Below are 20587 nucleotides of genomic sequence, written 5' to 3' on the forward strand. Positions count from 1 at the left end.
TGTAGACCAGCACGGTAAAAGTCTGGACCAACACGTCTGAGCCACTCTTTAGCAGCGTGCACAACCTAACCTCGTTCCGCGAAGGGATCCTTCAGTTTACCAAAGAGATGGTAATCGTACGGAGCCAGTTCAGGACTGTAAGGCGGATGTTTTAGTGTTGTCTATCCAAATTTTATGATCTGGTCTGTGGTCTTGTGACTGACATATGTCTGTGCGTTCTCGTGCAATAGCAGAACATCCTGCTTCTCCCGATGTCGTCGAACACGACTCAGTGGAGCTTGAAGTTCCTTGAGAGTTGCCACATACGCGTCAGAATTAATTATGGTTCCGTGTGGTATGATGTCCATAAGAAAGAGTCCTTCTGAATCGAAAAACACAGTAGCCATAATTTTTCCTGCCGAAGGTGCACTTTTGGATTTCTATTTCTATTTCTATTATTTGGTGAATTTGCATGATGCCACTCCATTGTCTGCCTCCGTCTCCGGTCCAAAATGGTGGAGCCATGTTTCATCTTGTCACAATTCTTGCAAGTAAGTCATCTAGCATTTATCATTGGCACTTAGCATGGTAACAAATCAAACAGAAGCTATAGTGAACACATTGCGTCCCCCTTTTCTTTTTTGTTGTCACATCTTATCGTCAGATCTCTAAAATTCGTTTTGTAATACAATTTTTAAAATAGTATAAAATGTAACGCTTAATGCTCAACTAAATTTCGCCTCAAACAGCTAAGATTTCTATCAGTAAAGCTAAGCATATATGGCGACTACAGCTGTATCTAAAACTCCAAAAACATTTCCTAAAATTTCATGAAGATACAATAAATCTTTGTACCAAATACACTGGTCAAAAAAAGTTAAGCATATTTCCAGTTTACCCAATATTACCTGATATTTATATTTCTTTTGGTTTTATGTGGCACGTATTATGTTTACCAATTCAAACTCTTTCATTTGTTTTATTCTGCATCAGTAGGTAACGTCCAAATCACGGCTAGTAAACAAAGCCTGTAATTCGAGTAAAGTTCAATCAGTGTCGTTTTGCTTCATAGTGCAGTAAACAAAGTCTGTAATTCTAGCAAAGTTCAATAAGTGTCGTTTTGCTTCATAGTGCAGTACAATGGCTCGGAACACCCTTACAATGGCAGACCGCATCAAAATCATCACTTTGATGGAACAAAACATGAGACAAGTTGATGTTGCTAACATCCTTCATGTGAATCAGAGTATTGTCTCCAGACTGTGGAGAAAGTTCCAGGAAACCCAGTCAATAGCAGATCGACCTCGCGAGGGCCGTCCACGCAAAACAACACCGGGTCAGGACCGGTATGGAAGGTTATCTGCACGTAGGAACCCTATAGCCTCAGCTACAACTCTGCGCCATGACCTGCGCGAAGCCACTGGTGTTGTTGTAAGTAGCCAAACTGTGCGCAATAGACTTCATGACATAGAGTTGTATGCTCGAAGACCACTCAAGACTCCAGCACTCCGTCCACATCACAGGAGTGCTCGTGCAAGATGGGCTAGAGCACATGAGAATTGGACACGAGACCAATGGACCAGAACTTTATTCTCAGACGAAGTGAGAATGGGCCTACACCCTGACAACAACTCTATTCGCGTATGGAGACGAACAGGGGAACGAAATCATCCCTCAATGACCGTGGAACGTCACCAACAGTTTGGTGGTTCAATCTTGTTTTGGGCAGGTGTCATGTTTGGCCGCCACACACCACTGGTTTCAACAGAGGGAAACATGACTGCTGCCGTGTATGAGAACAACATTCTCCAATCCATAGTAAGTGGTTTTGCAGAGACTGTAGGAGAAGGGTTCACTCTACAGGACGATAATGCTCGGCCTCATCGTGCTCATAGTGTGCAGCGGTATCTTGTAGAACATGGGATCCGAAGAATGGATTGGCCAGCATGCTCACCGGATATGAACTGCATAGAGCATGCATGGAGCTTTCTCAGGAGAGCCATTTCCAATCGTCCACATCACCCATTAACGATTCAAGAACTCAGGAACGCTGCCTTGGAAGAATGGGACAATTTGCCTCAGGAGAGCTTAGATGCGTTGGTACTGAGTATGCCCCATCGCATACAAGAGTGCCTCATGGTTCGTGGAGGACCAACACGTTATTAAACAGGGTACTAAAAGTACCATTTCCTTTTCTTTGATGATGTACGAATTTCAACTTCCCTTATCTTTTCCGTTGTTTCCAAACAATGCAACTTTTTCATTTCATATTGAGTCCATTGTTAACAAATAGTGTATTTCTACTTTTAAGTTTATTCTGTGGAACCAAGAAACCCAATTATAATTTATCTATTTTATTTTAATTCATAAAAACCGTTATATGCCTAATTATGCTTAACTTTTTTTTGACCAGTGTATCATATGCTTACCTTTAGTAATAAACCTGTAATGTAATTACCAGGGAAAGGATTTATATGTAAATACATATTTACTTATAAAGCTAATATAATTTATATTTTGCATTATCTTTATGTTTCACAATGTGTAGGGTTGAAAAATCCTACTTTTATTTTCCATATTTTTCCATATTTTAGAGTTTAGTACATATTTTCGTTAATTTCCATATATTTTCCATATTTCATATAAAACAGTCCATATTATATTAGGTTTAACAATAAAACAAAACAAAATTCCATTAACTTTTAAAAATACATTTCAACAATAGAGATTTAAACACATGTTCAGTAATCCCTTTAACATCAGAGTTATTTGAAAATTAGCAGTCCTATCAACAATGGGAAAGTAAGTTACAAAACTGTATTAATTTAATTTAAAATTTTTAACAGACTTCAGTTGTGCAGCTCAACAGTTAAATGCCAGTCAGAGTACACATAGGTTCAGTTTTGTAAATCATACTATAAAGACGGTAAATATGCCAAAAGTACGTCATTCAGTCAATTTAAAATCAAAACTAACAAGTTACATTTCAGAATTTAAAGAAGATGGTTTATCAACTGACAATAAAATATTATTTTGTAATTTGTGTCAGTGTGCAGTATCATCTACACAAAAGTTCCTGGTGCAACAACACATTACAACTAGTAAACATCAGGCCAACAAACAACTAAATTCCAAGCAGAGACAATTGTTTTTAACACAACCAACAACATCGAATGTAAGATCTGAGTTTAACATCGACCTGTGCCGTTCTCTCATCTCTGCTGATATTCCTCTCTACAAACTAAAGAATAAGGTCTTCAGGGAATTCCTTGAAAAATATACTCAACATACAATCCCGGATGAGTCAACACTTAGGAAGACGTATGCTCCATCCATCTACGATGAGACAATACAGAAGATAAGAGATGAAATTAAAGATAGTTCAATTTGGGTTTCCATTGATGAGACTCCCGACAAAGAAGGTAGACTTGTTGGTAATGTAGTTATCGGTTTGTTAAGTGAACAATATTCTGAACGAATTCTTTTACATTGTGATGTTCTAGAAAAGTGCAATAACAAAACTATAGTTAAACTGTTCAACGAAGCTATGGGTATCCTGTGGCCAAAGGGTATTATGTACGATAATGTGTTATTCTTTATTAGCGATGCTGCCCCTTATATGGTCAAAGCTGGACAAGCATTATCTGTTGTATATCCTAAATTGACTCATTTTACTTGTGTGGCGCATGCATTTCATCGTGTGGCAGAAGTGGTCAGAGACAATTTCCCTAAAGTAGATTTGTTGATTTCATCAGTGAAAAAAGTATTTCTCAAAGCTCCCAGTAGAGTTAACGTGTTGAAAGAAATGTACCCTGAAATTCCATTGCCACCAAAGCCAATTTTAACTAGATGGGGTACATGGCTAGAAGCAGTTGAATATTATGCCGAACATATAGACTCTATTAACAATGTTCTCCTTGCATTGGACTCTGAAGATGCAGTCTCAATTGATACTGCGAAAACAGTTACCTGTGACATAAGTGTGAAGAATGACTTAGCTCACATTCAGCATACATTTTCATGCATCATAAAAACGCTCAAAAGTCTCCAAAATAGGCACCTTTCACTATCTGAAAGTTTTGAAATTATAAATAGTACTGTGGAACAACTGAATCGTGGTAGAGGTAAAGTTGCAGATGCAGTAAGAGCTAAGGTGGACACTGTACTTTCAAAAAACCCTGGATATGAAGAACTACAAAAGGTTGTTGCTGTGATGAGTGGTGAATCAACAGTGAAGATTAACTTGGACTTATCCCCAGCAGACATTGTGAAATTGAATTATGTACCAGTTACTTCTTGTGACGTCGAACGCTCTTTTAGTCAGTATAAATCTATCCTCAGAGACAATAGAAGAAGATTCACTTTTCAGCACTTGAAAGAAATGTTTGTAACCTATTGTTATGGTAACAGACAATAAAAATTGTGTTTTGTTGAAACTACATTGGAAGATAAGGTACGTCCATTATATTTTTTGTTTAGTTTGATTAAAATGTACCAATATTTAACGTACATAGTCATTTTTTTATAATTTTAAGTCCATATTTAATTCCATATTTTGGTAAAAATCCATATTTAATTCCATATTTTGGTAAAAATAACTACATATATATTTACATATTTCATATATTTTTAGTCCATATAAATCCGTTCCCTGACAAACATCCACAAAATTTGTACACCTGAGAAGTCGACGCTATCTTGCTCTCTCCAAACATAAAAGGTCACTGAAGTAGCTACAATAGTCACACAAAGCATAGCTGTATGTTTCTGGAAACCGGACAACATATGCAATCCCTTGGCGGACCATTGGTAACACCATTGGTTAGTTCACGAAAGAGCAAAGAAAAAGTATCACGAAGTAACCACTGTCACGAAATTACCAATGTTTACCCTACTAGTAGTCTTGCTGACATTTATTTAATGCAAGTAAATAAATTTAATAGTTCGGTAATACTCGTTTAACTACATAGGCAATTGCCAAATTAGTGGCAACACCGTTAGTATACGGCCTGACAAGCAGTGGCTTAAGTAAGCTGGTAGTATGAAATGGAGTGATGCCTCATATGTGTTATCTGTAAGATATAAGTTAATGATCTTATTTGTAGGCCTATTCTACAAATACTGATTGTACTAATAGAATAGTTGTCTGCATAGCTCTAAGCAAATATTTAGTAAATATGAGTAAAGCTTCTTCAGTAATGTACAGGTTGCAAGAGGAAAAATTCTAAACAATGTCGTGAAGCATTAAAGGATCCATTGTGCTTCGTATTCTCCAGATATGAATGTCTGCGACTACGAACTTCTTCTTGAGATGAAATAAACTCTGAAATGGATACAATTTATAAATATAATCTGTAGAGCATTTAATTGAAGCATAGATTAAAATGACGCTTTGGATGACATCCTTCCTCACAAAGGTGTGACGATGGGTAGTCTACCACATATTGGAGAAGACTATTTTTAAGAACTACAGTATAATTCTGCAGTGTTTGGAAAAAGTGGAATAAGTCAGTTTCCACAAACATTTTTTTATCAATTTATTGACAACTTACGGAACATCTACTCGCTTGGGAAAAGAGATATAAGTATTTCTCCCATTACAATAATTCATACAGAAGAAAATCATATCGACATAAACCAGTGTGAAGACAGTTTTTTTCCTTGTCCTGTAAAATTAACATTTTTTGACTTGTGCCATTTTTCCCAAGCACTACAGAATTGTATCAAATGTGAATAGATAAGTTTTTGTTCTTAATTAAAGTGTTGCCACTCATTTTAAAATGATTCATTTTACGAGTTAAAATAAATGGAATTAAAAATAAATCAATGACTGGATGGATGGATGGATGGATGGATGGATGGATGGATGGATGGATGGATGGATGGATGGATGAGGAGTTTTAAGGATTGACGAGTAAAATGAATTAATATGGGTTTGAGAGAATGGTGGATGGAAGTGTGGTCAGAGAAATGAAAGTTGGATAGATCGGTAAACATAAAGATTGATGAATTATGAAGTTAATGTTGGATGGAGGGAAGATTGGATGTATTGGTGGATAGAGAATGGAAGTTGGATGGAATAGTAGGTGGGCGGAGTGATGAATGATTACGAAGTTAGTTTTCGATAAAGATAAGAGTAGATCTAAGGTATGCTGATGATACTGTTTTACTTTTTAGTGGAAGAACTTGGACTTATGCTTATTATAATGCAAATTGCGGCTTAAAATTAATAAAAAAAGATTTGATTTAAATTCACTTGTAATAAAGATAAAACAGTAGCTATCCCATTTTCTTTAAACAGTAAAGGTAGTAACCAATTTCATCTACTCTACAAATTAAAATGCATAATTTTTATTGTTCCCATACAAATTGCAATTGTTCAGTTATTAACGAAGTTAAAGAGGTTAAATACTTAGGTATAATTATTGATAATCATTTAAAATTGAATAATCATATTCTTTATATTTGTAATAAATTACGTAAAACATTATATTACTTTGTTGTTCTAAGAAATATTTTGTCAATTTACTGTTTACGTATAATTTATTTAGCATTATTTCAATCTATTTTACGTATAGTATTATAGGTTGGGGTGCAACTTATAAATCCAACCTATATCCGTTAATTTTTACTACAGAAAAAGTATTAAAAATTTGTTTAAAAAAGCAGAAAGATTACTCAACTGAATTTTTGTTTAAACATTTCAAAGTTTTTAACATTAAATAAACTTATTATTTTATTTTATTCAAATATTTTCACAGAAATCTTAATAACTTTGAAAGGTATATACATAAATACAGAACTAAAAATACGACTTCTCTGTGTTTGTCTGAACCTAAATGTAAAACCAATGCAGCTTTTTATCGCAGCATGAGTCAAGGTCCCAGATTATTAAACAAATTTTATTCTAATATTATTTTAACCACGAGTTCAGTTCTCTCCAAATTAATAAAAAATAAAAAAAAAATTATTGGATTTATAGTTTAGGTTTAAACATATTAAACACTTTTTAATCAGTATTCACTCTCAATTTTAATTTTATTTTTGTCTGTAATGGAATCCTCTTCTAAGCACGAGTCTTACTCATTCAGGAGTGGGCTAGTTCATCTTACATTGTATTAAATTTTATTCATTTCAAACTTACCGCTATTCTGCAGTTGGTTCCCAAACACAATATCAACAACGTGAGTTGGTTCCCTATGTTCAAATATCATCAACGTGAGTTGGTTCCCCAGTTAAAATATCCAAGGCTGTGATTTTGTAGCAGGCTGTGTGGGACATGGATGTTAATCGATCATGTAGCAGAGTAGTTGTTATTGCCTATAACGCCACCTATAATCGATCATCACCCGTGACTCCATTTGCGCTGTGTGGGACATGGATGTTAATCGATCATGTAGCAGAGTAGTTGTTATTGCCAAGTCCCCACACTACCAGCTGCGCAGAAGATACGACTGGACCCAAATTGAAGCGATCGCTCGCCGCCATCTTGAGGCGGACGGAAAGCAATGCTGATAGAACGCAATCGTAAAACAAACTAAGATTTATTACTATACAACATAAAAACAACCAAACATGAGCCTAAGAGTAACAAGGATAAAGACAAATATAAATAGTAAAACGTAATTACTTGCATTCTTGTGGTATAACATCAAATAATCAAAGATATTAATCCTGCAACTGCCAGTCAATAATCTTCGTCGTCTTTGTGACTTGGGGGTATTTATATTTACATAATTCATCATATCCGTAGGATGGGCTTCCTGAAATATATTTCAATAACCGAGTGAGAACATTAACTTAATCTTGCACATTGTGTGCATCTTGCGGTCGTGTAAAATAGCGGACGAAAAGTAATGCTGATAGAACGCAACCGCAAAAGACACTAAGATGTATTACTATACCATAAAAAACAACCAAATATAAGCTAATAGAGTAACAAGGATAAAAAACAAATATAAACAGTGAAACGTAATCACCTGCATTCCTATAGTAGTCTACAACAGCAAATAATTGAAGAAACTGGAACTGTCAGTCAGTAATCGTCATCTTTGTGAACAACAAACATTAAGCTGTTATGCTAAAACTGTCAATTAAAAATTCTTGTCTTCGTGATTAGGCCTATTCATATTTACACAATTCATCAAATCTGTACGGATGGAGTTCCTGAAGTATTTAATTAATGAAGTTAGGACATTATCTTGCACACTGTGTGCATTTTTCTTAGGCCTAATAATAAATATTTCAATAAACAAGGAAATGCATCAACTGTTATTATTAAATCGAATATGTGCAAGAATGTCAAAATATTGTAACTAGGCCATATCTAGATAGTATGAAAATACTTAACCAGATTTATTTTGCACTCACTTATTGATTCATAAATAAAATTGATTTAGAGAGATGCTGTCTAACTCTCTTCTTGTGCAAAGCAGTACTGGTGGTGAATTGATGGTATAAATTTATCGCCTTTAACAGCAGATAACCATTTACTGACAAGCTCAGGCTTTTGCAATGGAAACCTAAAAAGAAAGTTTGCGCTTACTCCTATAAAACATTCTCTTCTATTAACACAATAAATTTGTACCAATGTTCTTAGTCACTTTACAATATCCTAATACAATATATGTAACTAACTTACTTGTGAAAAGAAATTTCCGAATCCTTCTTACGTCGATTCGTACAGTTGTATACAGCACAACTATGCACCATGATTCATCTTACGGAATTTATATAGGAATACGATGAAAATAAATGATAAAAGAACACTATTTGTAAAGTTGTATGCAGCACAAGAGCACACGATGGTTTCACTTATAACAAAGAAATATGATTAAAATACTACTATTTGTATAGGTCTCATATGTAGCACAGAACCAGGTAGTAGGCCTACACTGTGATTTCACGTATATGACAGGAGAACGATTCATTTAAACTATATAAACAGTATATACACACACACTATTGATTAAATTAATATGCACTTACTCCTAACACATTCAATAAAACTGAATAACCTTCTATGTTATTTCAAATTAGGCGGAGTCGTTATGTAAACATATTGTAGTCACATGACACTCACCCTCAAGATGGAGATATGCGAAAGTGTTCAATTTTTGGTCGAGGAGCAGCGCTCGTAGTGAGTCTAGGTTAAACTATAAAACGTCTTTGGTTATTGCCCATAACGCCACCTATAATCGATCATCAAAATCCACAGTTAATTCCCGATTTACCACGAAACACATTCCTTACACCTCAATATCAATCCAACACTGTCCACCTAACTTGTCTGCTGCTAGTAGACATTAGTTAAACAACAAATTATCCAACTAATCATATGCTACCCTTCAGATTCATTATAAGGCAAGGGTCCTAAGTAAAGGACCTGGTACTTAACCACACACTGCTCATTAAAAAAAAATACCACGAAAATCGTCTGTAGCTGCATTTAGATTGGCAACAGGCCATGATTGTTTGGCCAAACATCTACATAGAATTGGAATAAATCAGTCCCCTAACTGCCCATTGTGCAACTCAAACCAAGAAATGGATTCGGAACACCTCAAAATCTGTGCTTCAGTGGCTGATCATGATAATATCTTTGAAAAATATTGGAGTGCAAGAGGTCAAATGACTTTATTGTCAAACGCCTGGAATTAGAAAACAACAACAACATAATCGATCATGACCCGTGACTCCATCTACGCTGTTAATCGATCATGCAGCAGAGTAGTTGTTATTGCGTATAACGCCACCTATAATCGATCATGACCCGTGACTCCATCTACGCTGTGTGGAACATGGATGTTAATCGATCATAAGTTACAGTGACAGTGGAAGTACAGGACAGCTGTATTGCACTTAATTATGGATTTTACTACTATGCTCAGTGAAAAGGGGAAAAAACTCTTAGTGATCAGTGATTACAAGTTCGTTTTTCAGAAAGCATTATCTGGTGGTGTGGAAAGATATACTTGTGTTAAAAGAGGATGTAAGTGTTTCGTGAAACTTTCTGCTTCAGATATTATAATGGAATTCAACGTAGAACATAACCACGACACGTGTAACACAGCAACTTTAAATCGTCAAAAGTTTAGCAACCAAGTGAAACGAAAAGCTGTGCAGCACTTGTACGAACGTCCATCGAAAATTATTCGCCTTGAGCTAATGGAAAAAGATGATTTTCAGACTCTGACTAACAGTGACATCTGTACGGTAAGGAATAATGTATACCGCACCCGCTTAATTGTAAGACCCCTTCTCATGCAAGAATTAACTCAGTGATCACCCTCAACTTGCTACACTCAGCTCACCTAACTCCAACATTGATGAAGATAGAAGGAAGATGAAAACGTCAGCGTCACATTAATCATATTTTTCCATACGACTGCGAAAGGCAAGGGTCCATAAGAGACCTGGAACTTATTTAAACAGGCATATAAAGTGCCACCAATTAAAAAGTAAAATAAAAAAATTGTAAGACCGAAATTACCCCAATATTTAGTTGAACTACATTTGACAATGTCTTCGTACGACCTCAGCACTAATAAAAACGAACAGTTTTTGTTTATAAATGATTCCGAAAGAAACATTATTGCTTTTTCCTGTAAAGGTTGTAGGTTCCATCTTGCACAATCTTGGTGGAGGAAAATTCAATCCTTAGGTTTGAGTACTGAATTTAAAAGTAAGAAATCTGAAATAGGTCAGCTTCTAAAAACTATATTCGGACTGCCTTTATTGGCTCCTCAAAAAGTTGAAGATTGTTTTGTTAATGACTTAATGGCTGTCAAACCTATAGACGATCGAGTGGACCAGTTCTTTTATTACCTCCTCCATACTTATATACACCAACAAGTGAGCATCCACCTCCAATATGGGCTGACTTTACTTTTTCCTTAGAGCGAACAACCAACTGTTGTGAATCTTTTCACAGTAAACTTAATTCGCACTTTTGTGCTCCACACCCAAATATATTTGCACTTGCAGATGCTCTGATGGAGGTTCAGTGAGATACTTACATTAAGCTTAGGAGTAAAAGTAAATGTAGGCCTAAGATAATGCAACAAAATGAAGCTTTTGTGAAATATTGGATGGAAAAGCTTTCTGATAGCAGTGTAAGTAGATATGCATTCCTGCGACACGTTTGTTTCAAATTTTTAAAAGTACAGAAATGAAATTGTGAAGTTATTCGACGCAGCGTGTCCGCCAAGCACAAAACATTTTTAACCTACCTACTACTGTAGACAGTAGTTGACAGTCCTAAGTCTGTATAAAATGGGAAGGGAAATGTTTTCTGTCTTGATCTAGCGCGGGAACCAATTGCAGTACACAGGAGAAATCAACCTGGAACCAACTCCAGTATAGCTCTGGGACGAACTGGGAACTAATTCACAGATTTGGGAACCAATTCCAGTACAGCCAAACTTACTAGCAATAAAATAAACAAACAAACAAACAAACGAACGAACAAACAAACAAGTGAATGAGTAAGTGAGTGAGTGAGTGAGTGAGTGAGTGAGTGAGTGAGTAAGTGAATAAATGAATGAATGAATGATGAATGAATGAATAGATAAATAAATAAATAAATAGACGCGATTTGCGTATAGATGGAATGGTAGACGGGAGGACTGATAAGTGTGAAATCAATGTTCAATAAAGAGATGAGTGGATGTGAGGGTAGATAGACGCGATCTGCATACAGATGACATCGATCTGAGACGGCTGAAGAACTATCATGGGCACGAAGAAGCATTCATCGCGGACTCCGTCGGAACGAATGTTGTGCGGCTGAATTGATAAATGACAACAAACAGTGAATCATGATACTTACAGGAATCTGGTCTTGCTTACCTGTGTTATTATTTCCCCTTAAGGGAGGACACTAACTGGAACTTCCTCGAATACAGGCCGCTAGGGTGGGCCCATTGCACTACACAAGATGGAATGGTGTACATGCCCTAAGGTCTCCCCCTCCCGCGGAGATCCCGCTGAGCGCCGCCTCTGAACTCCCCTACAGCCTAATGATCCCTTTACCTCTCCACGGTCCCTCAACTCCGGCCCCACGAGTTACCATGAGCGCAGTGAAGAGCCCACGGTGCGTAGCGCTACCACCAACAACGAGTGACCACATATCAACGGGGATCAAATTTAGTGGCGGCCTGCAGCCGGTTCTACATCGGAGCAAGCCCGAAACCTTTAAAAGAAACGTAGATGATGATGAAAGAGGAGAATTATGATGGCAAAATGAGTCCAAGTTACCCACAATTCTACTTCGATTGATTGAGAGAAAACATCGAAAAAAAACTCAAGCAGGTAACTTGCCCCAACCGGGATTTCAACCGTGGCCTGCTCGTTTCTCGGTCAGACGCGCTAAACATTACTTCATAGCGGTGGACTTGCTGACTTCTAACAGTCAACCTCATGTAAGGAGGTACAGTAAGTACAATAAGCCTAGACTGCGGTGCAAGCCTTCAGTCCTACTCCGTAAGAAAAAATGTGGATAAGGGAATGGAAGTTGGATTGTATGGTAGACAGAAGGTTTGTTGAATTATGAAGTTAATTTTGGATAGGAGAAAATTGGATCTAAGGGTGAGAGAGAAATTCAAGTTTGATAGAAGAGTAGAAAGAAAGATTGATGAATTATATGATGGCAATAAATTTTGAAAAGGTAGAAGTGTGGAACTAAGGTTAAATAGGGTAGGCCTAATGCAAGTTTGGGTATGATAATAGACAGAAAAATTAATAATCATACGACGGATGTATGAACATTAATACTGATAAATAAGAAATAAACGCAAGAAAAAGTCGATATATTCATATTTTTGTGTGACTTTACTTTGTTTATAGTGTTTTTTCTTTTTATTTCTGTTATTGTATTTGTATTTCCGGTGGTGTGGAAGAGAAGGCCTGATGGCCTTAACTACTCCAGAATAAATAAATAAATAAATAAATAAATAAATAAATAAATAACATAACATAAGAATAAGACGGATGGCTTTGTACCAAGTGTCTTGGGTAGTAAATGAACCTTGGATTGCATAACCTTTGACAGCTTTGGTTGTGTACCTGGGGTTACTAGTCACCCTTCATATACTTTTGGGCCTATTGTGTACAATGACTTTTATTTTGTAAGCTTATTATATTCTTTACGGGTATGTTACACAAAGGATTTTTGGATTATGGAAAAATAAATTTGAAGTCGAAAAGACAAATTAACTTTATAAAACTACAAAATTAAAGAATTACTGTACTGTAATGGAAAGGTCAGTGCTTGAAAATTGCTCGTAACTGATGAATTATAAAATTATGTAATTATTTTTATATTTAAAATATAGAGTTGCTGGTAACAAAATTAATTTTCACATATGATTTTTAAAAATTCATCAAACAAAATGGGATTATAATAATATATTACAATTGGCTTCAAAACTGAATACATAATTTTTAGAAGAGACATGTTTCCAACAGTATTTCAAAATTTGGAAATAATCTTAGTAGACTAGTATTTTAAAATTGCAGGGTAAGAACACTTATTTTGAACATTCAACGCAAATATCTCTCCTATGTCCTGAACTTGCCAGTTTGTTGCTCTTTACACAAGATATTTTTGTTTTCCTATCTTTAGCGCGGAAACATGAAGAAAATCTAGCGAGTTTCATTTGTTTCAAGACATGCCCCGATACGTATACCAGAATTTAAATCGCCACCTCTTAGAGCCATTACTAACACAGTGACAAGAAACGACTATAAAAACCTACAAACGTGCCTGGGGTTACTAACCAACTCACGAAGCTCGTGAAACGTGTGTAATGCTTTGAAACTCACAGCCTAATGAGAAGTGGAAACTGCTCTAAGTAGTGAATGAATGCCTGTGATTTGAGAGCTCTTGAAAGCCATCCAAAGATACGGCAACAAAATATAAGTTTTTGTGGCGTGACACGTCATCCCGGTATGCATTCTAGGATTAAATAAATAACTGAAGGATGAATGAGAAGATAGAAATAATAGTTTGGATAGTAGGATGGATGTGAATTTGAATAAAATTATCCTGTGCTCTAGAGGAGTAGATTAATGAAATGTGGAATACTGATGAGAAAATGAAAATATGTTTGGATGGATGGATGGATGAATGGATGGATGGATGGACGGATGGATGGATGGATGGATGGATGGATAGATGGATAAAAAGATGGATAGATGGATGGACAGATATAAAAATAGATGACATCGTTGACGGATAAGAGGATGTTTAAATGGGTGGATTATTGAATTAGTAGAGTAAAGAGTGGATTGTTTGTTGGATTAATGGGTGGTTGGATAAATACATTGACGGATAGTAGGATTGAATTCTGTTTGGAAATATGGAAGGTGTAATAGACGGATGAAAAATTATGTGCAAGAATTAATGGAAATATAGAAGAGTGGTTGTTGAACAAATGGATAGTTATATTGTTGACTGAACGCAAAAATATGTGAGCGGCCACCCGTGAGAATTAATGGAAAATCAGTTATGGAGATAAATTACATTGATCGTAAAATGTCATATAATGATGAGTGAATTGGATTATTGCACAGGCCTGTTAATCGCTGAATGATTGATGATGGTGTGAATAGATGGCTGGGTGGATGAATGAGTGAAATGACAGTTAAATGGCTTTGTTAATGTTTGGATTCATTAATTACACATAGGAGGATATATGGATGTATGGATAATAATAATCTATTATTAAAGTTACGAAAAAGATTTCTCTATACATTGAATCTACTGTCTGTGGATAATTTTTTAAGAAATAATTGTTCGAGTCGATGTCGAGTTACTCGCTGCTCTTCGTTATTAAGCTGCATAGTATCAAGTAAATATGTGTAACGTTATACTACATAAACAAACAGACCTACTAATACATAACCAGTGCAAAAATAAACATTTTTCCGCATTATAAATGCGGAGGACCTATACTTCCGTGTAAATATCTCCGATATAATGGAAAAGACATACCATTTGAGGAGACTCCAAGGCTGAGGCATATGTTGCTCCTTTCTTTGTCGCAGAGCCAATGCGTGAGTAGATCAACAGTGGCTCTCACCTTCGGGAGGTAAAGGCTTCTCTGCAAGAGGCCTTCGATCTGCAACTACAAACAAGAACACGGTTTATTATTTATTATCTAGAGGTGGGGCACCTTAAGGTCAGTGGATAGTGATGCTTGTGCGAATAAAGGATCTCTGTACATAAGTTTAGTTTAATATTTCTAGACATTTAGTGTTAAGAGTGGAATAAAAATTTCCATGTTTATACAATCAATTTTTTTGAAATCAGTCGTATAAAAACAACTAATAATTAATTAGTTTCTTATACAAGTTCAAACGAAAGGCCCTAAATGATAACCTGTTTTCTCACTTTACTAAATGTACCTCATTCTTCAGGTGCATATTACTTGCTACAATCTTCACTCGTATACGTTGTACTTTTTTAGGTTATTGAGTAATGCATGTTGTAAATAATTCTAAATCAAAGTTCAGTTAAATGTTTCACTCTTAGTGAAACAGAAGAGTATTAAATTCTGTTAAACAATTTTTGTCATTTATTTCAATGAAACTATTTTTTTTCCTCATGTTATGTTTGTGATATTTATAAACTCATAAGGTCTACTTTGTAGAACACAGGCTACCGCAAACACTGAAAATTTTTCATGTAAAAAGATTCAGTAATTTGAGAGAAAAATACACTAAAGCTTGAAAAATATCAACTAACGGAAAAATACATTAACAGAAAAGGTTGCATGAATTACACGCTCCAAATTTAAAGAATTCATCTAAAGGGCTTATCTACAGAGGTACCCCCACAATATATTTTGTTTTAAGAAGCAAGTTTTATTGTTGTTTTTTTCAAACACAAAATAAGAAATCGGATTTTTTACCCCTAATTAGGCCTACAACCCAGTCCCTTTAATGGAAGAAAGTTTAACGTAGCACTTAAACAAAATGTCACATTCACAATTCTTTTTTTCAGGTACTATGTGACCACCAACAAAGAAGCGCCAAATAAAACGAGCTATAGACCTAACTGTAAGCCTCAGTGTCTACGAGAACTTACAATGCATATATGACAATAAGTGAACTGGAAGTTTGAAATGTCTCTCATTTCAACACGAAATCAGCTAATGATTCTTATTAGGTAGCAACTAAACTAGCAATATTAATGTTAATGCCAGGGTGCGTCTGTGGTTCAGCGCTAGGGCGCTGGTCTTCCATTCTAGATCCTAGGTTCAATCTCAGTCTTGGTCGTATTGGAAAATATTGGACAAAGCAGATGTTACAGCGTGTTTTATTCGGGATATACCCATTTCTTTCTTTCTTTCTTTCTTTGTTTCTTTCTTTCCATTAAGGTAGGCCTATATGTACACCTTTACATACAGAAAATTTTGTTTTGCGTAATTTTGCACTGTAAAATTTTTATACAATTGAGAATGGTACTAGAAAGAGAATGAAGTGAACAGATCCCTTGAAATTATGTCTAGAATATTTATAAAAATTATTTTGTTTATAATTTTGACATACAAATTGAAACATGATAGCTCATGCAGTTTTTTAGGATAGAGCCACATTTTTTTCACTGTTTTATAGCTAAAACTATTCTTTAGTGCCTGACATAGAGCTATTTTTTATTTTCATTTACATTAATTAAATATTACCATATATGTAACATACTAATATTTTATGTTGCATACATAATGTAAAAAAATCCATAGATAATTATTAACTATATTAATGTTATTTTACTCATTGCCAGGCACTAGGGGACATTTGAAGCTTCAAAATGACACCAATATCTTCTTGGTATCACCATATTTGGCTGAGATATCATGTTTAAAAGAATTAAATATTCTAAAATTACTATTTGCAGGAAATTAACCATAAACTTTCAGAGTTTTGAAGACTCCATCATCATATGTTACCCCTTAAGCAGCTTCATATCGGTCCTGTTTCAGCTTCTTTTTGCCTCTCAAATACGTCCTACTTGTTTTAACTTCAGGTGTTGAATGTTTTTTGGCATTTTTGTTTTTATTTTCCAAAGATGTAACAAATCCTGCGATGGTGTTTATCCCAGGGTTTATGCCCATCCTTCTCAAAATTTTAATTTATACTTTTGGACTCTTATTAAAATGACGTTCAACATCACTGGCACACAAATTTACAGTTTTATAACTAACAGTAAAAGATTACAAATTACTTCATTATGTGAAAACGTGTTTTCAATCAAATGATCATGCCCTGATACCTATGCATATATTTTGGGACTAGAAAGAAGTTTATTTTACAAGCAATGCTGGACGAGGGGATTGACAGCTACGAGGATCACTCCAAAAGTAATCCACAATATTTATTCAAAAATTACATTTTTATCCTACAGCTTTGCTGTTTTCATAGAATGTAGATACATCCTTCAGGAAAAATACCTCACTTTTCCACATAATCCCCGCACCTTTCATCTGCCCTGCGCCACCTTGGAATGAGGGCCTGTATACCTGCATGATAAAAATCTGAACCAACACGTCTGAGCCACTCTTTAGTAGCTTGCACAAGGGAGTCATCATCTTCAAACCTCGTTCCTTAAGTTTACCAAAGAGATTGTAATCGCATGGTGCCAAATCAGGACTGTAAAGCGGATGTTTCAATGTTGTCCATTCAAGTTTTCTGATCTAGTCTGTGGTCTTGTGACTGACATGTTGTCATGCGTTGTCGTGCAATAGCAGACGATTCTGCTTCTCCTAATGTGGTCGAACACAACTCAGTCGAGCTTGAAGTTTCTTGAGAGTTGTCACATATGCATCAGAATTAATGGTGGGTCAGTGTGGCGTAATGTCCACGAGCAAGAGTCCTTCTGAAACGAAAAACTTAGTAGCCATAACATTTCCTGTCAAAGGCACAGTTTTGAATTTCTTTTCTTCGGTGAATTTGCATGATGCCACTCCATTGTCTGCCTCTTTATCTCCGATCAAAATCGTGGAGCCATGTTTCATCTCCTGTCACAATTCTTGCAAGAAATTCATCTCCACCATACTAATACTGGTCCAAACGTTCGCTGCACAATGTTTTTCTGGTTTCTTTGTGGCCTTCTGTTAACATCCTGGGAACCCACCTGGCACAAGCCTTTTTTAACCTCAACTGTTTCAATACTCTGCAAACAATTGCTTCTTCTACTCCAACTTGGAATGATAATTCTTTCACTGTTACGCGTTTGTCAGCCACAGCCATGTTGTTAAAGCGCTGCACTTTCTCAGGTCTTCGTGCAGTGCAGGGTCTTCCACTGCATGGAGTGTCCCGAATATTGGCGTAGCCTATTTCCCAAGATAATCTGCTTTTCCACCGACTCACCGTGCTATGATCGACAGCTGCATCTCCATATACCTTTTTTCAACCTCTTGTGAATGTTTCCCACTGTCTTGTTCTCATAGCACAGGAACTCGATAACAGCACGTTGCTTCTGACGAATGTCAAGTACAGCAGCCATCTTGAAGAGTGCCATCATGGCGCCACTCACGGAAACGTCTTAAATTAAATTTGATTGCAAGAGGGAAGGATGCACCTATAACCTCCATCAATTGCAAAGGTTTAGAATAAAAAGTAAATTTTAAAAAATGTTGTGCATTACTTTTGGAGTGATCTTCGTAGAAGTGACCGTGGTTGATGACGCAGAATTTTGGAAAATGGGACTTATCTGAAAAACCATAAGGTATAAATCGAAAATTCTTATATCAATTTAAAGGGGAGAAAATTCTCTATTAAAATACAGTGAAACCTGTCTAAAGCGGCCATCAGAAGTTACATTGTAAAATGGCCGCTTGATTAAGGTTGCGTTTTTTTATGAATCAGCATGAAAATACTGAATTTCACTGACTTTTTAGGACTGTGAGCATACAACACTCATGCATATTCATGTCAGCCTGTTCCATTCTTGCAACTAGCCGTTTCAAAACTCGCTTGCGGTATAGTCGGAGGCACCGATTTTGGCAGATGACCCCGATGACATTTCCAGTAGGCGAGCCAATATTGTTTGTGTAAGCTGCGAGAATGAGATGCGATAACATTCTGAGTCGTTCATATTTTCATAACAGCAGCTCATATCAATTATCCTTATTATGAAACACACAACGGTACAGTCCTACTCAAAGAATACCTTTAATAAATGTAAATGACTTCCGTTCGCAATGATTTTGCAATACGTCTCCTACATTTTCTAAATTAAATTAATTCTTAATTAAAAGGAAAATCCTACCCTTACCAGATCAATATACAGGATTTGTCCAGTAATGATCTAGGGATCGTCTACTGGTGGTGCGACAATTCAAGTTAATAAAATTACGATTCTTCTTAATAATCAAAATATAATTTGGTTAATGGGGTAAAATTGCATGCTACGGAAGTTAGATTTATATAAGAGTATAATAAATAGGATTGTAATGGATATTACAAGGGCAATAATTTCTTCACACGCACATTGTGAATAGAACAGAGAAGAAAGCATTTTAAAATATTCGAAATCGTACAAAATATCGGAGAAACCAATTTTCCCTGCACAAATTGCACCAATTGAAAAATATAATTACCAATCACAATAAATACTGTATTTTATGGATTCTAAAAAGTTTATTAATCTAGAGGTATTGGCTGATGACTATATCAAATTCCAGCACAACATTCATTCAGAATATGTAGAAATTACACTTTGGATTTTACTAAATATATAGGCCTACTATCAAAAGATGTTACATACCCCCTTAAATACTGTACATGTGTTACCTGTGCGATATCCGATGTTTAATTTTTTAAAATATAATTCATAGTACTGAAACTGCCATATTGAATTCGCACATATTGTATTATTCGTAATTTTCGTCTCGAAAACCCCTGAGATATCTAATTTAATTTTTCGCCCATTTTTGTCCCACTCCACCACTTTAGGGACAAAGTCGGACTAAATAATACCTTATTCGTATTCTGTGATCACAAAGATCCCCAGATATCGACTTTCATCGAGATCGGATGACATGAGATTTCTCACTCCCTTCTGCCTTTCATCAGTACCTTAGGATATGGTATTTAAAAAATCTAAGAATGTTTAACCAATATTTTAGAGAGTAACCTTCATTTTAAATTTTACGTCTCTAGTTAAATATAGTTTAGTGCATTTTTAAAATCGTCGACTTATTTCTCTCTCCTCTGTGCTCGGAAGTAAAAAAAAAAACAACAAAAAAACAACAAAAAAACACAAAAATGAAGTTATTTCAAGGGAGTAGCCTACATGAAATTGAATTTTTTTACTTTCCTTATACATTTTACAAACAATTCTGAGATGAGATGAATAGTCTAACCCAATATTATGAGTGAATCTTTGTTTTAAATTTAAAGGCTACACGTCTGCTGGTTAAACAAAATAAATCGGTATAATTATTTTGATCATTACTGCCTCCCATTTTCCATCCCTTAATGTTCGTATTTCGTAAAACTCAGTCTTATCTATTGACTAAGGATTAACATATTTCCATATACATATATATTTCCATATATATAACAGATTATATTTCCATTTCGTACAATATTCTGGTCACGA

The 20587-nt window shown here is 35.5% G+C and overlaps 1 protein-coding gene across 1 annotated transcript in view; it reads right to left on the reverse strand.

The window, feature by feature from the left end:
- LOC138705022 (putative malate dehydrogenase 1B) overlaps positions 1-20587 on the reverse strand; it is a 47982-nt gene that overhangs the window by 2954 nt on the left and 24441 nt on the right. The window contains exon 3 of the mRNA XM_069833565.1: positions 14975-15107. Within this exon, the coding sequence (XP_069689666.1) occupies positions 14975-15107 (133 nt within the window). The remainder of the gene's footprint in view (positions 1-14974; positions 15108-20587) is intronic.

This window comes from Periplaneta americana, chromosome 8 (assembly GCF_040183065.1).
Source record: "Periplaneta americana isolate PAMFEO1 chromosome 8, P.americana_PAMFEO1_priV1, whole genome shotgun sequence".
NCBI lineage: Eukaryota > Metazoa > Arthropoda > Insecta > Blattodea > Blattidae > Periplaneta > Periplaneta americana.